Here is a 20,737-nt window from a genome sequence, read left to right on the forward strand (position 1 = left end):
TATATGTATATATTTCCTTCTTTTCATCTGTGGTTTATGTACATGCATGCTAAACATAGTGGTAACGAGGTTCTCAATAGAAGTCATTATATATAATCTTAAAACAGTCAGTATCAAAGCTAACTAGCTTGGGTGGTCACTTGTTCTGAGTCTCATCGATCAGAGACAATTCGAGCAAACCTGGTACCTCCTTTCATAGTCGTCAGTTCCAATGGAGGGACAACACAACATTTTCAAGAAAGCAAACAAAACAGCAGTACCTCTTCTCGTCCCTTGACAATACGCCATGTTCAACTTCATAAGCAAGCTCAGTTTGAATAAAACCATCTGGCACAACAACACTGTTAAAAGATCTGCAGTCTGAAGTCTCCCTGGTATTTGTTGTGGACATTTGTGTGAGTGTATGTTTTGTTGTTTGTTTGTTTTGTTTTGTTTCACATTGACACGTACACGTGCAAATGTTTGGGTCAAGTACAGTCTGACATCCTCGTCCACTCTGAGGGAGCGGAGAGGCTGGGAGAGCGGGCTGAAGAGAGGCGCCGGAGAGGACGGCTTTCCTGAGAGGCAACAGCAAGAGGCCACAAGTTTATCCAGAATTCCTGCCAAACATCTACCACTGGACCTGAACAATCAGCTCAGTGTCTGATATAACGGATAGGCCATGCAGTGGAGCAAGTTGACTCTTCGAGAAAGATGCGGAGCAAATACAGTCACATACAGTACCTTAGGCCAGGCATGGATAGCAGCTTCAGAGAAGGAAAAGCAGAGAGGAACTAGCACCGATGTACAACTTCAACCAATCATATCTCACTATCCGGTTAATCACCTCCAGTCCAATATGAAGACTTGAAGACTGTGTCACGTCTGGAAAGGCTCAAGGTGCAAACTGTGATTTTAAGCAAATTGATTGCGTTTCAGTCAAATATAACTCACATCTACGTGTACACGTTAAAACACACTTACTTTATAATGTCTGAAATTCATTCAAAACTTGCGATAACAAAAGCAAATTCACCTTTACTGTTGAATTCTCATTTATATTTGGTATGTACACAGGATCCATTTTGTGATCCAATTTTTCCCAAACATGTTTCTTCGAAGCATAAGTGCATCAATCATTGTGGCCTTTGAGGTTCCTTATTGGGCACTTTGTTCCGCCCGAACACTAACTTTCCCATAAAATACAGGATGTCACTTTCTGTTCCGAATCACCAAAGAACTCTGTACAATATGTGCGTCTCTCACTCTCTGCTTTTCCTCCGGCTCACACAACCAAAACATTTTATTTAAAAGCTTTTATACAGAGTCACAAATATAAAGGGTCAAGCAGTTTCCAAAGATGTGGACATCCCTTCTTTACAGAGAATTTCCTGCCTCTGCCACATGTATCAACCTTGCAAATACTGTTCAGTTAGCAAAGAGGAAGAAACTACCAATAGTTGACACAGCACTCGGAGAAACTACATGAACATAACCACACACACACACTTAGTGAGAGGTAAGATCTCTTTCTTGTACATGTTAGCAGCTATTTACAGGACACACAAATCATGGGGACAAGCCATGTTAGTTCAGATATATGTACAGGGTGGACTCGCTCTGTTTCAGAGTTCTCAGTAAAAAAGTTTCAAATTCCTTTGAAATCATTTGTATAGCAAGTTTGCTCAAGAAACTTGTAAGAGCTGTAAATGCATATTGACTTTTAGGTTCCAAAACACAGCTTTATCAATCCATGCATAGAGGAACTTGACTGAGAACACAATGGCTACATAACAGACTAATAATAAAGGTTACGGTGCTGCATGGAGGCATGTTTTGGGTGGGAGTGAAAGTCGTACTTTAAAAAAATCATTTTAAAAGATGAAGCCTTCAATTGACAAGTGTTTGTTGAGGGATATTATGATGATTTAAAGATCAAATGATAAAAAATAAGAACATAGTTCTACCTTAGAATCAGAAAAGTTTCCCCAATACTGGACTCTGTTCTAATGCAGGCCAATGTATTCAAGAAACATGATACCTTATTTTTTTAAACATGTCAGAAAGGCGGGTCATAATTTTGTGAAAAAAAATCATTTTAAAAAAAGAAATTCAAAACTGAAACAAAATGTGGCCTTAAACAGAAGAAATTGGTCCCAGATTCGTCCTGTTTTTAACAAGCAACCATCCTTGTGGACACTGTAAATGTCCATGAACTCACTCACTCGCTCCTCCTACTCATCTTCTTCCGCCGTCCATGCTATCCATTAGAAGGGCAGGACTGAGCACAAGACTGTGGGTGTGTCATCGTAACTGATTGTAACTGTACTCGGAGTGGGCGGCCTCTCGCCTCCAGGCTCATTTGTAGAGCTGCTGGAAGTGAAGGGTGGAATCATCAAACAGCGGATTCTTCACTTCCATTTCCCCAGTCTGAGGACACAGAAAGAGGAACACAACATGGTTTCAAAATTTCTTCTTCGATTTGCCTTGCATCAGGTCAGGACTGTAACATGTAAAAATTGTAGCTATACAGTGACAGACCTGCAGCGCATCATCTTATAATTCAATGGTGTGTGGCCAGTGGCAACACACAGCATTGCCTCTGCTGCAGTACGGCCAAATACTCACCCTTCTGTGAAATAATGCTTCCAGCAAACAGTGTATCACTTCTCGTTTTCTCCTCCTCACCTTTGAAAAAAAATCTGAACTTGTCTTTCATTGTCACTCTAATGCTGCATTCACATGGAGTCAAAGCAGAGAGCCACCGCCCAGAGTCTGGGTCTACTTCAGGTTTCTTCCCGCTGGGAGCTTTTTCCTGGCCACTGTCAGTTCAACGCTTGCTCTTCAAGGATTGGTTGGTTGCTCTTTGATCGTGTGAAGCACTTCGAGACGCCCTTGGATGAGATTTAGCACTTAAAATGTTGGGTCGGGGATCGGTTCTTGGGACGAACGCTGGATAGTGTTCCGATTGGGGACCCCAGGGAACCTAATGGGGGACTTTAACTCTCACGTGGGCAATGACAATGTGTGACCAGGAAGGGCCTGAGTGGCAAGAACGGCCAATTCGATCTGAACCCGATCGGTGTTCAGTTACCGGACTTCTGCGCTAGGTGCAGAGTGGCCATAACTAACACCATGTTCCAGCACAGGGAAGTCCACCAGAGCACTTGGCACCAGGACAGGGGAAGGAGCAGATGGATGGAACGTTTTGACACACCTCTTAACGGGCCGCATATGGCCCCCGGGCCATAGTTTTCCCACCCCTGCCTTAGAATCATATGTAGATCCCTACATTTTGAAGGGCATTTAACACAAGGTCCCTGTTTGCAATGCAATATCGAGAGAAAGTACTTCACAGTCAGGGCCCACGTGTACAACTGTCTTATGTGTGTGTTTATTAATAATAATAAACATACTCTTTGTTTTTTTATTCAAATTGTCATAAAGAATACGTATTTTGCAGTCATGTCCATCCCTCAGAGGGCTTTCGCGTTCTTCCTGTTCCGTCTCATTGCTGTCTACCATGTGACGACTCCATGTGAACACAGACCTGTAGATTTCTAGTGCTTTTTGACTCAACAGGCGCAGGCATGAAAGTGCCAGTGAGGAACAGTGATGGACTGGCCAATATGGGCAATGCCACAACGGCTGCACAACGATGTGGCTCAAGATGAAAAATGCACAAAAATATCAGATTTATTCTAAAAAAATAATAATAAAAAAATAAATCTGCGTCCGATGTGCCTGTGGCATTTTTGGTGCCAGTAAATCAGTGGTCAGCAACAACAACAAAAAAACACATAGTCTACTTACAGGTGCCAACCCAGGGCACTCATAGACTGTGAAATCGCCATCATCATTCTCCTCATCCGTTGACGCTCCCGAGTCAGGAACCTTCGGCTCGTCCCTGTGTCTGCAAAAGTTCACAGGCAGAAGAGTTTAGAGTTTAACACTGAGTAGGCCAGACACGCAAGGAAGGAGTCAGATTAGGGGCAGGAGACCGGGATGCATCGATGCCTTCTCGGAACACTCGGAACGTGACTCACTTCTCCAGGGAGAGCATCTGCTGCTTCTGGTGCTGGTAGTGGTACATCTGCGCACTGTGGGCGAGCTTGTTGTCCCCAGGCTGTAGCACAAAGGAGGGACAGAGGCTACATTAGAAAGTCCGTCACATGCGGACACGTCTAAGCAGCAGCATGTGTCTTTGCTGCACATGCTGCACCTCAATCAGCTCACCATCTTAGAATTATTTCCTGTTTCTCTCTTCCGTTGTTTGAGGTTCATCATGGCACACAGCCAGCAATACACTTATTTACAGCTCATGAGAATATAACCAAAGGAGCAATATCCCGGCTAGGAGGCAAATTTGTGGGAATTTGCATTCTTTGTGGATATGGCCCATACTGACGTATTTCATTATGAGAATTGACCGGATCCACAATGCTTTTTTAAATGACTTCCAGCCCGAACGAGTCGATCTGCTCCGAAACTGACGCAGTTTGTGAGCGTCAAGCGTGAAAAATAGAACAGCCGTCTATATTTAGCAAACACAGAGACACTTTTGGTGTAACCCTGGGGTAATAACCAGGTTGTACTTGTGTTAAAAGTAAAGTTTTTAAATTAAGCTGTTGTCAATTAGGGAGGAAACTTATTATTTTCTATCTAGGAAGTTAACAGTATCATCTTCTTGAAGTTACTTATGTTTAAATGGTTTGATCTTTAAATGGCATGAACATTCTAGATAGAAACAGAAAGACATATTTGAAATTCTTCCCCCTTCGGCTGTTCCCTTCAGAGGACGAACCCTCTGCCTCCATCTAACCGAGTCCTCTGCTTTCTCTTCTCTCATGCTAAATAATTTAGTGTTGGTTGGTTTAGATGAAACAGGACAAAAATGTCCTTGCTGATGATTCTTTGGGAAAGAATTTAAGTTAAAAAAAAAAAAAGGTAAAAAGTAAAAGTGTCACAGACTTTTGATTAATGCTAAATAACAAAATAGCTTCATAACCAGACCCTCCCAACAAAAAAAGCATGTTAATTGTAGTTGCCCCTATGACCCTGCTATTCTTAAACACACAACTTTCAGCCAGCCCAATATATTAATTATATGAAAATATTCTCCATCAAATACAACTAGAAACTTTGCACTCACGAAATTGTCAAAGGTCTGGGCTCTCATAAGTCCATACACGGGGTAGTCCACCTTCTGAGTTAGGCCCACACCTCTCTGTAATCTGTACACAAGCATAAAATAAACAAATGAAGTAACCACTGGAAATGTCTCATAAAAAATACATTTAAAAAATGTTAATTAATATCAAAAGTCCCATGGAATGACAACCATTGTGTTTCCACGGTGAGAACAAAGCCTGTGTCAATTCTAAAAAGTTTTGGTCAATGAAGTTCTTCAGGAACTTAAAATCTGCAATGTTATTTTGTCAAATACACACGTCATGTATCCGTGTTAAAAGAAAACGTTGAGACTTTTTTAGACAGAATTTGTTTGTTGGTTCAGTCTTACTGCCAGTGCTGTTTCTTTGTCTGTTGGCTCTGCTTCAGTTGGTCTGGAGGCTAACTCAGCTCAACAATCAAAAATAGAACACACATTTAAATTGGATCTATGTGTTTGGCAGCCGGCCTTACAGTATGCTTAAATAGTTTTTGGGAAAATGAAATTCCATACGTAGGAAATAAATAAAGGGAATGAATACTCCTTGTGACCTAGTATTTTAATATGTAAACGACCTTTTCAGTCATTTTGACCACTGTCTTGCTCAATAAGGATATTTTTCAACTTTTCAGCATAAAAACAAAGAGGTTTAAACAGTCTGTTTTTTTATCCTTTACATGCCTAAAGGACATAATCATGAATAGTGAGGAGAAAGGAAGAAAGGAAAACAAGAAAAATACACCTTACCTGACCCAACAGGCTCCTGCTATGACCAAGGCCAGGGATCCCGCCACTATGACGACGCTGCTCACGACTGAGAAGACATGCATAAAAATGGTGAGAGGTAAAAAATGCTGCAGAGGTTTGTTGGTGTCAAGAGAAGACATAATCCCTGAGTGTCTACTCTAGTTGGACTGGGGAGCGACTTGAGGGGTTTGTGAGAAGCTGCCGAATTTAAGTGGGTGCCAGGCTGGTTCCTGCAGTATGTCCCCATGATGCTCTGAGGACACCATTGATGGCTGTAATGAAGTGAGACAGAGCTAATCAATAGCAGCGCACAAGCTCTGCTCTGGAGAAAAAACCAGCGCAAATCTGCGGTCAGTCCCGAGATTTCAGAAACGGCACTGATGGAATCTCTTCAGACAAGGAGCTGATTCTACAATACTTATAAAGGGATTTTTTTTTTTTACCACAGCAAATCTTTATAATGACATCATGAACACTTTTTGCTCTGTGCTGTGGAACATCTAAAAACATCCAAATTCCTGGGTGTGGACAGAGAAAGATGGACATAAATGAAAGATACAAAAAGCTGTACTTTCTGGGTTCCACTGTAAACAAAAGGGCATAATAAGTTTGTTCACCTCAGCCCCATGGGAGAATGATCCCCCAACTTCCTCCCATGACACTTGGAGACAGGATTTGTGGCGTAACACAATATTTACTCCACTCTCGTGGCAAAGAACTAAACTATTATTGCCTTTCTTCTGAAAATACTGTTTTCTGCACATGGCTTACGCCATGACATTCTCCTGACCTCGTGATTAATAGAGAGTAAAGTAAAATACAAAAGGTCTCCTCAGCTCACATGTGAGAAACTGAATTGCAGTATTTTGTTTGCCATCGAATCTGTTCTAGAAAGTCTGGGTTGTTTTTTTTTTTTTAGCATCTCACTCAAAGAGGCAAAAATCCTCACACATCTATTGACACGGACGGTGCATGGGAGGGTGACAATAAGTCCGCACTGACAAAAAAGAAGAAATCCCCCACACGTGGCCAACTGGCAAACTTTTTATTGCAATGTTTCTGTCATTGACCTTTCTCAAGCAAGAAAAAAAAAAAAAGAAAAAAAAAAGGAAGCAATGTCTATGACTGAAACGTCGCAATACAAAGTTTGCAAGCTGCCGCCGCTTGATGGAAACATTGTGTTTCTGAGTGTTATTCAGAAAAGTGTCATCTAAGAATGAACATCTGTTTCAGCATATTTAGAGCAGAGACGCAACGATTCACATTGTCTCACTCCCAAACCGATCCCGATACTTGAATTTGGACATCTGCCGATACCGACACTTTGCCTGCTTTAGAGCTTTGCAAGTGACTGCTTTAGAGATATAGTTATTGATGATTTAATAAGAGGCTGCAATTAATTTATTGGCTCTTTTGAATCCAAGATGTGTTTTTTTTGTAGACATGAGACACTTCTTTTGTCTGTAACTGTCACAGAGAACATCCTGTTAAAGGAGCGAAAAGACTTACTGATGAAGACGTGATCGTTGGAAGGGTAGGGAAAGATGATGGGGTCGCTGAGCAGACTGGTGGTGTGGTTTACGGTGGTGGCGGGAACTGCCACACTGGTGAAGGCAACGCTCTGATTTGTGGGCCGCACCGTCGTGGCCGCTCCGTGGGTCAGGCCACTTTCAGATTCAGAAAAGCCCTGGACGGGCGGAGCTGTGACAAAGAGGAAGAGGAAGAGGAAGAGTCCCTCAAGTGGCGTTGACACAGACATACGCATGCAGCTGCAGAAGAGGGTTTTTCGGTTACCTGGCAACCTGGATTCAGTCCTCTGTTCACTAATGATGGCAGAGAGAACGTCAATCTCCTCATCCAGCTCAGGGTAACTTTTCACCTTTGCTAAAAGAAACAAACAAACAAACAAAAAATGTAAGAAATGTGCAGCAACCACCAACACTAACAGGAAACAAAACTACTACTGCTAAACTTAAAATGTTAATAAATATTTAGAAACTTTTCTAGTAAGTCACAATTCTGTGAATACAAGAAGAAGTTCCAAACATACTAAACAATAACGCCTCTGTTAAAGAAAAACAAAATGAGTTGAGGCAAGCAATGACCCGGTTCACCGCCCCCGTGTTGGCAGCAGCTGAGGCTAGCTTAGGCTAGTTTAACAACATAGGGTGCGGCGACGCTCTGTGCGGAAGCCAGAGAGACAGAGGAAACGTCAACACAAATCGATTCTCGAAGATTATGAATTGATCCAGAATCTTCAAGGATGAGATTCTTACATAAATCGATTTTTCAGTCACCCCTAGTGTGTGTGTGTGTGTGTGTGTGTGTGTGTGTGTGCGCGTGTGTGTGCGTGTGTGTGTATCATTAGCGCTGATAGCTCTGAGCACAGTCAAGTGTAGTTGCTCAGTGCGTGGGTGGATACATCGCATCATGGGGGGTCACAGAGAGAAAATAAGAAAAGAGGCACAGAGAGCCACGGAGCTGTGAAAGGTGAAACAGGTCTTCTCCATGAATGAAAGCAGTTACTACGGCAACGGAAAGAAGCGAAAGATGAGAAATGAAACCGCACCCTTCACACACTGTCAACATAGTTACTCAAAATACAACCTCGCACTCTAAATGCATGAACTATGTCCAATAGAAATAAATCAGAACAGATCATCATCAACTGCTTCTTGCGAAATTAGTGTAGCTGAAACGCTAGTTTACAGGAACTGAATGGCGTTTTGACGATGAAGGTAGATCATGGCTTCAAGTCATTCTGTGCTTCACTTCACACTCTGAATCCACGAATGATTCCGCTGCAGTTGCTTTTTTATTAATTGTGCCCCCTTAAAATGCACTTTATTATACATGCTAACATTTCAACTCCTCACAACACATCTTCAGAAAAGGGGGAAATAGATCCACTCACAAAGTAGCCTGTAATTGATCAACTTACACCACCTACTGGTGGTGATAGGAGAGCCAGTATTTTGATATGGCCAGTTTGGCCACAAGTGGAGTCATGACGTACAGTATCAAATATATATGTAATACAATATAAATAATTGTATATTTTGAACTGTAAATAAATAATCAGTGTAAGAAACATCGCAAAGTAGTTCTTTTTTTTCCCTAAAATTAAAAATCATGTATCTCAATAGCCTCATAGTGTCCAATAGTTTTTTTTTTTTTTTTTTAATTCAAACAAAACACTTGGCCAGTAAAACATTTTGGTCATTACATTAACTTGGAAAATGATTTTATGTTCGTTACAGCAAAGGGCCATAAATACTAAATGAGAAGGACCGATATGGTAAAATTAGAACAACCACTTACCTTTAGTGGATTGTGTGGCATGAGGAGCATGCCTTCTTCTGACCACACAGCGACCGTGAGAGTTCTCCACTAGAGGGCGCAGGCATGCGCCGCAGTGCGAGCTGCCAGGCTGGCAGAAGTGGCGCCCTGCCCGGGCACAGTCCAAACTCCGGGGACACAGGTGGGATCCTGTAGGAATGGACAGTCAACAACAGTACGTTCACTCGTACATCCACAGTACACTGGTACAGAATGGAATGTGCACCACGTATGCAGTGACGACGCGACATCTTCTGAGCGTGAATATGTTGTTCACAGTTAAATAGCGGTGCAGTCACGACCGAAAGTACCGAGACCAAGACCAACACAGGTTATGTCGAAACCGAGGCGAAACCAAATCAAGGCTAGGATTGAGTCAAGACCAAAAATGTGCGGACGGGACACTGGCAGTTACTAGAACTTCAGAGCAAAAGCATCAACTGTACCGCTGCTGTGGTTTAATTTTCTACAGGCACAACATAACAGTAAATTCAAGAATATGATGATAAGAAGAGACATAAGGATGCCGGTGGTGCCGATATTGAAAAATATCCACACATATTTCAAGAAACAAATGTACATTGTTGGTTGCATTTGAAGAAGAGCGACTAATAATAATGACTTTGCACCAGGACCAGCTTAAATCAAAATCCCAATCAAACCAACCGAAACAATGCAAACAGCAAGCAGCGTAAACCAAGGCGTATGTACGGAAATATTAATAATATTATATATTGTTAAATATTGTTCACGTCATAGAAAACAGTGGCTTTCTTTCATCCAAACATATCATTTTGATGAACTGGAAACAACATGAACTAAATTGTTTCGGCATGGAGAACCAGTGTAAGGACTTGACAGATTTGTTATCGATGGAACAAGTTGCTCTAATTCTCCAAGATGATGTAATTCCTGATGAATCTCATGGTTCCTGGAATGTTATAGATCTTTTAGAGAAAGCTTAAACAGATTCTGATCGTGACTATTATTTTTTTTTTTAATTATTATTGTTGTTTTGCTTTGCAGTAATATTTTGTACCAACCTCCTGACCCCTCTGCCCCCCTTTTTATCATTTCTGATTTTGTCTTGTTCTTGTTCTTCTGTCTTTGTCTGATTTTGTTTTGCCTTGAACTATTATGACCCCATGTCTTTGTCGTTGTGATCATAAAATGTTTATTTTTAATAGTAATTAAAAAAGGAGGTGTAGTCTTCACTAGCAGCTGGAAATCTTTGCTGGTGAGGAAAAGGCTGCCTGTGTCAACCCAGGCCTCCCGACTCGAAGATGGCGGCCCATTTATTTCAATGAAGTTGCTCAACCAGCGCATACGCCGAAAAAGTTTTTGACTTCCACACTAATGGGGCCCATAGAGCACGCGCGTTAGGGTCACTTTCCATCATGCCTCTGTAACTCACATGATCTATTTGGCCAATCAGAGCGATTCTAGAGAACGTCACCTACAGGCACGTCAGGCAGGACCCAGCCAATCAGAACGAGCTAAAACCATGGTGGGGTTGCATGGTGAGGTTGCACAGTTTATCAGCATAGAGTAGTGTGCATAAATAAAATACAATAGTATTATTTATATTTTGACAGTAAACAACCAACGTAGAGTGAATTAAATGTATAGCCACACAACATATTCCAGTGTAATAAATCCTTTTTTTGGTTTAAGTTAACGTGCAACTGGTCTTAATGTAATAAAATGCATCGCTCGGTGAGAATGGCCCATCTGTATATCCCGGAGTAAAACTCATGTTTATTTATTCTGGTTCAAAAATTCAGCCTTCCTTCAATGGGAACCACAGGTAGCTCATGTTGATGGGTGGGACAAACCAGTGACTTATTTCTTACTTTTTTTTGTTTGTTCGGTTGTTTTGGGGGTGGAAATTCAACCTCAGCACCAGTGAGGGGAGCAGGGCAGGGCTGAGCAGAACCAGCCTCTGGAGCCTGAGAAGGCTCTGGAAGGACTTCCCATAGCACAGGATTACACCCAGTCATCAATATTAACCCCTTTAGCTTCATCGCCAGGGCTTTGTTCATCTCCACCACAGGGATCGAGGCACGGGTTACTATGACGACTGCCATGGCAACTGAGAAGGTGTGACGTCATCGGGGGTGAGTCACCGCACGGATGCACACAAGTCAAGGAGGAAGGGTTTTGTCTCAGGCTGTGGTGTCAGTGGGCCCCAGTGTGACCAGATTCAAACATTGATTCCTGCTATGATGACATTGGCAGCAACACGACAACGATAGCTATTTACATGGAAAGATATAGAGTTTCATTACTGTCTCCTCTATTTTTTTCTGTTCAGCAATATTCTGATCACATGTATTTACAGAAGGGTGATTCTTCCTCCAGGCCTCCTGCTAACAGTACTGACCTCAGCACCCTTCTATCCACATGTCCAAACCATCTCTGGCTTCATCTCCAAAGCCTCTAACGCAGTGGTCCTCAACTGGTGGAGTCTCAGAACCCACATTTTTTTTTCCTTATCATGAAGATGTGGCCCAAATTTATTCTACAGCACTCAAATTTATTCCACAAAAACAAAAAATAAATAAATTATTGTACTGAATTTCGTGTACATACATATTTCTAAACCCACTACCCACAAAGCCACGACCCAATCAAAACAGCTCTGCAACCCACTTTTGGGTGGCGTCCCACCAGTTGAGAAACGGCGCTCTCCGATCTGCTTCTCCATCCAATCCCTCTCAGTAGCTCCCAAAAGAGAACCTTGGAATCTCTGCCTCCAGTCTTCTCCTCGGCGCCATACAGCGCCGCTGCTCTCACCACCGTCTCTGACACCTTCCCTTACACCTCGTACTCTCTTCCACCCATCCCCAACCTGCTTGCACAGGCTTCTCCACCCCTTTCCCACTCTCTCTAGCCTGTTGTCCCCAAGCACCACTTGAAATCCTCAGCCTTCTTTATCTCGACTCCCTGTATGTGACCTCACTGTTCCACCTGGGTTACTCTCATTCACACACATCAGAATCAGAATACTTTTTTTTATGCCCAAGTGGAAATGACTTTTCATTGCAACTCCACCTGAGAGTGTACGAATAGAAACAGAGAGCAAAAGTAGGCAATAAGAAGTAGCAATGAGAGCAATCAAGTATCAAGCAGAAAAATATCAAAGTAAATAAGAAAATTAATTAACAATATAAAAATACACACGCACACACACACACACACATGCATTCTGTCTTGTCCCGAGATTTTACTGCACCTGCCCCCCTGCCGCCACTACACATCACACCAGGGAGCTGTAATTGCACATACAAAAACCCAAATGCAGCAGCAGCCTGCCCAAGTGTCTAATCAATGCAGAGCATCCGAGCTGCATAATGGTGCACGGAGGTTTTGTATCAGAGTGTGTTTTATAATGAAGGCTGGGTTTTATTGTCCTCCACGACACTCTGAGAGTCAAACACACTTTCTTCTGTTACCTGGCAACCTCCCTTCCTGTGTTTGATCGCAGAGAAGGAAGCACTCACGCACAATGACACGTTGCGGGTGCAGGACGGGGTTGGGTTGATGGCTTCACCGAAGGTCAACAGTGTTGGATGTATTTCATGTCTGACCTGATGCCACTTTCGGTGGTCGGCACTGCAGACATGAATACGAGCTTATTGCACGCGAGCCCCGTATCAGGAGTCACGTACACTCACACTGTGTCAGTTCACATGAAATCTTTTCCCTTCGTGTATATGTGAACTGTGAAAATAAGAGAATGGCCTTTAACTTTGAAATAATAATACATAATTGATATAAAGTGAGTTACAGTGGCAAACAAAATTATGAATAACTCTCAAAATCAGTACCTAATATAAAACAAATGATTTTGGAGATGTTTCTCCGTTGATGCACTCTTTTAGCTTTTAGATATCAATGGTCAGCTCAATAAATAAATGAGCTACAAGGTCAGACGAGTTTACGTCATTCAAACACACTCTCTAAATCCCAACTCCGAACTGCTACGGTGCGTATCTACATCTAAATATAGCATAAAGCATGTGAGAACACCTTGCATGTTGTAAAAGAGAGCGGTTCACACCCGGCGAGGCTCCTGCTTCTGCCGTCATGCTCACTCCCATCCTGTTGAATTAAATAGCTACATCCACGGCTTTAACTTGAGGGCTAGAGAATGTCTTTCTAATTCAAATCCCTACTGGCAAATTCACAGGCAGAAATAGAAACCTCTTTTAAATATATGTCAGATCCCAATGATCAATGGTAATTGATGGTGCGGGCCCCAACGGGCACATTTTCAGTCCAAATTCACACACGGCTCTTCTTGATGAATTGAGCCCAAAGTATTGATACCAATAAGTAAATGTGCGTATATAATCTAATAAAAATAATAAATAAATAAATAAATGAATAAATGACATGATCTAAGTCTTCCAGCAAGGCAAGAAAAATCTTGCGCCATGACAATGAGAACACTCTGCATTCACATTACATTCCGAAGGGTTTAAAATCTTCATGTCACTCTTGGTTGCTCATTGTAAACAGCTGCACCAGAACAATAAACATCCAAAAACATACCAGTCTGTAGCGCAGCAAACCACGACACATCATCCCCCTCGTCCACACAAACAGTGTCTCATTACAACAGTTGGTCGACCGTAGCGGAGCTGCAACTACGCAGGAGGCCGGATGTTCAAAACAGCCTGTCCTCTGAAACTGATGCACGCTCTGAATGAAGGCAACACTGGAAATATCATTTGGAGACAGGAAATGTTAAGGTTGTGCTTTGTGTGTTTCAAAACTTCATATTGTGCCAGTGTGTTAATAGATTTTAGAATTTAAAAAAATAAAAGAAAATCAAATAATTATCTTAAATCTTCACATTTGTGAACATTTGTCTTGCTCTGGTCAAAATTAATCTTATACAGATTATCAGTCGGTGCAAAATCAAATTTCCCTTGAGCATTATGTTAATTATTATTATTAGTCTTGGCAAATATCTTCTCCATTTCAGAGTGAATAGTCACAGAAGACCACCTACGCACTTGGTTTGATGTACAAAGACTGATATTTTCTTCAGAAAGTAGACTGGGGGGGTGGGGGGGGTGGAGTGGGAGGAGTGAAGACCTTTAACCTTTAACCTTTGAAAAACACAACATAGGTTTTCTCTCTTTGAGTTTATCAAAGCTGATCAGGCATTTAACTAAAACTCACTGGGTCCTGACAGATGGCCCAGTTGAATTTATTCCAGTGGTGCGTCATCATTACTGAACTGAGGTTCAAATATTCTGACCTCTGCTTGAGTCATCAGTATGCTAAAAAAAAAAGATGGTGCTATGTTAAAGTTCACATCAGAACCAAAGTGCATGGCTGAGCCCATGAGCCCCATGAAGTGACGGGGAGCAGCAACACTTCTGACAGCCAATTTGAAAGTGCAGCCATAATGTGGTTGCCAGGGTGTAATCACATACAGGACATTTCTTAAATGTTTTTCACACAACCAGTTCACTACAGGTTTCTCACACCTCTAAATAAACCGTGTTTGTTCGGTTGTTTGTTTGTTTCGCTTTAAAGATGACAGCAAATAAACAATGCCAATTATTTCCTTTTTCTTTCATTGCCATATGAGTGGGCACATTCACTTTAATTATTAGTGTCTTTTGTTTGGAGGGGGCGCTGATTTCATCATAATGAGGGTTAAAGTGAAGACTTTTCGATGAACGTGATGATGCAGGTGAACGTCTCCCTCCCTCAAAACTCATCAAGTACGCAATGCAACAACTCCAGAATGCTCTGGTGGAAGAGTTGTGAGCCACACATTTACCATTGGAGAACAGACTCGGAACAGATATACACGCGCCTCCCCATCACCTTCAGGATCAGACGAGCTAGCTTGGTTTTGAGTTGGTGTTACAGGTTGCCATACCATGCTGCTCAATCCCAAACTTGACGAAGCAACTACCAGCCTGGAATTACAGGAACGTGACACTGTGGTCCAAACGGCAAAGAAAAGACTGAAAAAGAATGCGTGGTGTTGCAGAGCCAAAGAGAAACACTGGAACAGCTTTTAATTAGCAGAGAGAGCACTGACTGAAGTAATGGCCTTCACAACAGACACAAGCACAATCTCCATCTCTGACGCTGCTCTTCTAACAACAGGTCGCCTCCCCCTCGTTCACAGCAACATAACTAACAACATAGCGCGCTGCACCTTCATATAAAATCCATTTTCAAAGTTTACACGTGGATACAGAATCGTACAGGGTAAGAATCACGATTCTTACATGAGTCAATTCCCCAACACCTCCACCCCCTTGTGACATCACAGAGGAAAAAACGCTGGCAATTTTGTCCAAAGCATAAAACTAAGGATCTGATTGTTGACCGCAGGAAGAAGCAGCTTTTAAGTACTTTATAATCTTCACACTCTCGCCTTTTTTGAGGATGAGGAAACTGAGAAATCAAAACACTGGAATTGTTTCATGAACCTCCAGACAACACAGCGGTGTTTATTCTTGTCTCGCTCTGCGGCCCTGCTCGTACTGCTGTTGTCTTGAGCCCAAGTGATCTATTTCACTGACTTGTCATGAGGCAGCTTAGCTGACGTGGCGTCGGACCTCCGCTGGCCAGAACTACCCTCTGTCCTATATCCTGTATTCTTCAGATCCACTCCTCTGCTTTCTATCCATCTATCTATCTATCTATCGATCCATCTATCCTCTTCTTCTCCTGGAAACTAACGAGCAAGCTTCTTTATAATCAGACAAGAAGTAGGGGTTTCAGCCAGGAAAGGTAGATTATAAATGGTGCTTTCCAACAGTATTTAGTGGAGTGACATCCATGTGCTCATCCATTTTCTCATGACCTAAACAGATTATCCGGCTTTGTTCATTTCCACCCCCCCTCATTTTGTCCTTGTCTCGTTTGAGAGCGGCGGTAATGGTGGGGGCGCCTGACAGAGCAGGAAATGCAGGTGCACAGTGCCATACATTGGCAGGAAGCTCTTGACTCCTGATGGCTGGAATGTGTCTGTGAGGACCACCAGACAGCGGCAATTTGCTGCTGAGCATGCCTGCTGACCCCCCCTCACCCTCCGTCCCTCCTCCCCCAGTTCCAGTCCTTATCGTTACCACTGAATCATCCACTTCCCACCTCACAGTCTCAAGTCATTCCGGTTACACAACCTCTCATTCAGACGCAACGGCACAGTTTTGGGCGAAAGCAAAAGCCTGGGAGCCTCCGTCACGGCAGAATCCACAGTGACACGTAGGCACCACAACTTTGGGCGAAAGGAGGCGTCTCCCGCACGCGTCAGCAGCACCGAATGTTTTTCGGTCACAGGGGTCGGAATTGAATCACTTCATCACGTTTCAGTTCTTTATTTTGCTGCTGCGGCTCCTGTGTGTTAAAAAATGAATTTACCAGCCTTTTCAAGGTGCGGTGTGATCACAGTATGAAAAATGCACTGCTGTTTTCACCCGAGAAAACACAGTTTCGCCTTGAATCAAAGGTTTTGAATCCTTTCATCCTGCGAATGAATCATTTCAACGGATCATCGCGACTGTCGCTTGGCAAATTGTTCAGTCCTAACTTCAGAGCTGCCTACACCGGACATGAAAGACACATTAATCTATTTTCAGCTTCATTCACGGTTAATCTCAGTCAACCCAAGAAACCAAGGTGACTTTGATTCCTTGATCTGTGTTGTTTTTTGTGGCTTAGTGAAATGATGTATCCAGTATCAAACAATGCGTAACTAGCCGGCCAAAATAAATAAATAAATAAATAACACTGAAAACAGTACACTTACACTTAGGAGGGATAAGATCGCCACATGGACCAAACAGATTAAACGAATGAATCTATCAATTGACGTCAATAGTTGGCATATATCCCAGAGGAGGCCCGACATATAGTATTAAAAAAAAAACACAAGCACCTTCACTAGCATATATATATATAGATATTTTTTTTAAAGTCATATACACATCCCCTTGTACATTGTGGTGAGCTTGTAAAGACTACTCACGACGGCCCCTTTACATCTCTCACCCGCAGCCTGCACAGCTGACAGCGCGTACAGCAGCATCTCTTACCTGTCAAGCAGGTGCTCAGCGCCAACAGGGCCGCAAACACCGCAGTCCGGCCGAGCAGCGGGGCCCGCATCCTGGCCGGAGCTCTGACGACTGACAGGTGACACGAAGGCCGACTGCAGCAGGAGGAATCGCTGGAGGAGGCGGCGGTGGCGGCGACGGAGGGCGGTCGGTGCCGATCATTCCCCCATCTCCCCCGGCGCTTCAGGGGAGGAAAGTACTCGGAATTGCGGAATTACGGGCGGGAAAATCACGACGAGGACGCGTCGGATGCAGCGACGTGCGCGGTGCCGTGTTCCGGAAGGGTGCCAATTTTTCTCCCCGCTAGGATGCACGTCGCGCACCGATGAGTAGCTGATCGATCCTGCCCGTCTTCTGCTGGGCTCGAAAGAGAGGGCTAAAGGGGGGGGGGACACGTTATTTGTGACGTCAGCACGCTGCGCTCCGGCCGTGCTGCCTTCAGGCTCTGCGAAAGATGAGAGACCGTGTGATCTGTGATTTAGTTGTGCATTTTTGTTTTGTTGTTGTTGTTTCGATACAGTACTTTCATTTGGTATATTTTGTACCAAGATTCAAAGAATATTTACAATGGTGGCAAATGCATATAATCAATGACCGAGGGTTCAAGCCAGGGGTGGGCAAGCTTTTTGACTGCTGGGCCGCAATGGGTTCTAAAATTTGACTGAGGGGCCGGAGCAGGAATAGATGGATGGAGTGTTTTGAGGAGAGATAGGTGGAAAATATATTGTGGGATATGTAGAAACCTGCTCTAATGTCTGTTGAAAATAAACAAAAGCGTAATAAAATATCTGCCTTTGAAGCCCCATGGTATGTAACCCTATTGAAATGACTCTTAAAACACTGAAAAATGGATGAAATACTATTGCTAAAATGTTATTTTATGACTTACTGACTATTCATTTTATTTTTTTCAAGTTTGACAGGCCATATTGAAAAGCTTGACGGACCACATACGGTCCCTAGGCTGTAGTTTGCCCATGCCTGGTCTAGGCTGAACGCGAGGCTTCACTACAGCAACACCTTCATTAAATACAAGGGTCATAACCTGACTGGTTGATATTAATGTCAGACTTTGTTCTTTGCAATGGAGAGTTGAACATGCAGTCAACCAAACTGTGAGTTGGCAACAACATTCGGTAGTTGTTGGGTGGTTGCAGCAGGGCAAGGCAGGGAGTCTGCCCCCAAGATGTGGTCAAAGGCCACAAAGAGAGAAATGAAAGAGCTGGTGGTATCTGAAGTCGCCAGAGCGGAGGTGGAGGTAGTTAAGATGAAGGCTATGAGGCAGAGGCCTCAAGGACAATAGACAACTTGGCAGGCAGACACCAGCAAGGTCGTCACCTGGACTGACTGGTAGTCGACCCTGCTGCTGGCCTTACTGGCACCAGAGGTGGGAAGTAACTAAGTACATATACTTTGCTTTGTTACTGTACTAAAGTAGATTTTTTTATGTTTTTATTTTTTTATTTTTTTACAGGTAGCTGTACTTTACTTGTGTATTTCTTTTGATGATTACTTACTAAAAGTAATTCACTTATCATTATGTCAAAAATAATATTGGTATTGTTATTAAAAGTGCAAACATCCAATAATGGCACACTGGTCACAACTATTACTGATAACAGATTGGTTGTCCTGCAGCAACAAAAGTACCAAAACTTATCCAGATGTTCATGCAAGACCCCTGGTCAGTTCAGTCCAGATTGTTTTGTCAGAACTTTTTCATTTTTGCTAAAGTAATGTTGTTTCATTAATGGAAAAATACTTTAACAGTTTTTCTTTTTACTTGTGACAGGGCGGGTACCAGGGAGACTAGCATTAGGACCCAGGGCAAGGGGCAGAGTCTATAAATAGGGGTGGAAGTTAACCTGGGCCTTTCTGCCTGCACTGGCACACCTGAGCGAGAGGTTGGGGGAAGCAGCTAAGGGTTAGTCTCTGGTATGTCTCTTAGAAGTTTTAAAATACATGATTTTAATAGTAAAGCAGTAAACATGTGTTATTGTTTAAAATGTGTTTATTAGATTTTTCATGTTGGTGAGGGAGTAATACTTGGAGTGGCTGCTTGAGCACATCAGCCAAGCGATAAGGTATGCTCAAGCAGCATGGAGATGTTTTAGATGTTACACCCTTTTGTTTTATTTTATATCAAACTTGCTTTTTAACAAATACAGACTCCAGACTTATTTTTCAGAGTAATGCGCTTTTTCTTCTGTGTTTTGTGCTTTACACAAAAACAATTCACAGAGCAGCCAACAACTGTTTTTCCCAGATTTATTTGAACTTTAGTTTGCCTTAATCTTATTTCTTGTGTGGATATTTTGTGTTTTATTTTGTTTTGCTGGTGTTTTCTGTCGCATTGAAGCAAGGACTCAGTAGTCACAGAATTTGTGCAAGTATGGTCTGGTGTGTGCCTGAGTAACCTAAGCTTGCTGTGTTTAGGTAAATTTGCATGTTATTTTGACCGGTTTTGATTTGATTTGAATTTATGTTGTTTGTAGTGATTTGTTTCTAATTCACCTACATTTATGGTAAGAAATATCTGTTGTTTAGGCTTGACTCCATACTAACTCCTTTCATTGCACAGTTTTGGCCCCACCTGCCCTGGTTTCTTTGTCAATGAATTTGTTCTTTTATTCAATCCATTCATGGTGTTGTTTATTTCATTCTTTTCTTTTTTTTTATAATGACCTGTAGCAAGGTCTTGTCAATGAGCAGTATTGCAGCAAGGTGCTGCAAGGCCACCTTTAACCAAGGCCTGGTAAATAAAATTTGTATAGCAGTCTCTGGTCCCATTTAAATCCGGGTTGTGTGTGTGTGTATAGGATCTCTCGGTCCCTTAAGGACATATCGGAATGTGTACGTTCTTACTTTTACCTAAGTAAAGGACTTCAATCAGTGCTTTTACAAGAACATTATTCTACACAGGTATCCATACTTTTACTCGAACACAGAATATTAATACTTTTTCCACCTCTGACTGGCACCAGTGGAGGTGCAGCAGGCAGAAACGCCACACAAGAACGTCACCTGTGCCTCCATCTCTGTCAGGTAACAATTCAGTTTTTGCTTGCGTACACTTAATTGAAAAGGAAAACTTCTGACACGATCAAATGCAAGTTAGTTGAGTTTGTTTTCTTTCTGTTGCTGAAAGATTTTTTTTTTTTTTTTTAGTGAACCCAGAAAACCAGAAAAAAAAACATTACATGAAACCGACACTAAAATAACTGGAGGGGGAAATATTTTTAAAAGATTAGTAACTTTTTTTTTTTTTTAGCAACGTTAGCTAAACGTGGATGGAATACAAAAGGGGGAAAGCTCTTTGGCGCCCCCAGGTGGCAAAAGAATGCACTACATATGAAACGAACACGAAGACGCGTGATGTGCTCTATGCTTCAGAACGCCTCGTAACACC

The 20,737-nt window shown here is 42.4% G+C and overlaps 2 protein-coding genes across 2 annotated transcripts in view; one reads left to right on the forward strand and one right to left on the reverse strand.

Annotated features, from left to right (window-relative positions):
* Nucleotides 1–418: 418 nt before the first annotated feature.
* On the reverse strand, nt 419–17,657 carry npdc1b (neural proliferation, differentiation and control, 1b). Its single transcript, XM_076046898.1, has 9 exons — nt 17,311–17,657; nt 9,218–9,385; nt 7,691–7,780; nt 7,406–7,597; nt 5,897–5,963; nt 5,132–5,213; nt 4,026–4,105; nt 3,793–3,892; nt 419–2,409 (listed from the first exon to the last, which is right to left on the reverse strand). Exons 1-9 carry the CDS (start codon nt 17,378–17,380, stop codon nt 2,338–2,340), a joined length of 921 nt encoding a protein of 306 aa, XP_075903013.1. The 5' UTR covers nt 17,381–17,657; the 3' UTR covers nt 419–2,337.
* A 2,606-nt stretch (nt 17,658–20,263) lies between these two features.
* abca2 (ATP-binding cassette, sub-family A (ABC1), member 2) overlaps nt 20,264–20,737 on the forward strand; it is a 43,060-nt gene continuing 42,586 nt past the window's right edge. Inside the window, exon 1 of the mRNA XM_076046882.1 lies at nt 20,264–20,373. The gene's annotated coding sequence lies outside the window, so the exon portion shown is untranslated. The remainder of the gene's footprint in view (nt 20,374–20,737) is intronic.

The sequence above is a fragment of the Nelusetta ayraudi genome, unplaced genomic scaffold, assembly GCF_046127955.1.
Source record: "Nelusetta ayraudi isolate G7.1 ecotype Tasmania unplaced genomic scaffold, CSIRO-AGI_Nayr_v1 ptg000092l, whole genome shotgun sequence".
Classification (NCBI taxonomy): Eukaryota; Metazoa; Chordata; class Actinopteri; order Tetraodontiformes; family Monacanthidae; genus Nelusetta; species Nelusetta ayraudi.

Coding starts and splice junctions, on each gene's coding strand:
- npdc1b (XM_076046898.1), bottom strand. CDS start 17,380: ATGCGGGCCCCGCTGCTCGGCCGGACTGCGGTGTTTGCGGCCCTGTTG. Junction 7,781..9,217: donor TGCCACACAATCCACTAAAG/GTAAGTGGTTGT, acceptor TGTTTCTTTTAG/CAAAGGTGAAAAGTTACCCT. Junction 4,106..5,131: donor CCCAGACCTTTGACAATTTC/GTGAGTGCAAAG, acceptor TTTGTGCTACAG/CCTGGGGACAACAAGCTCGC.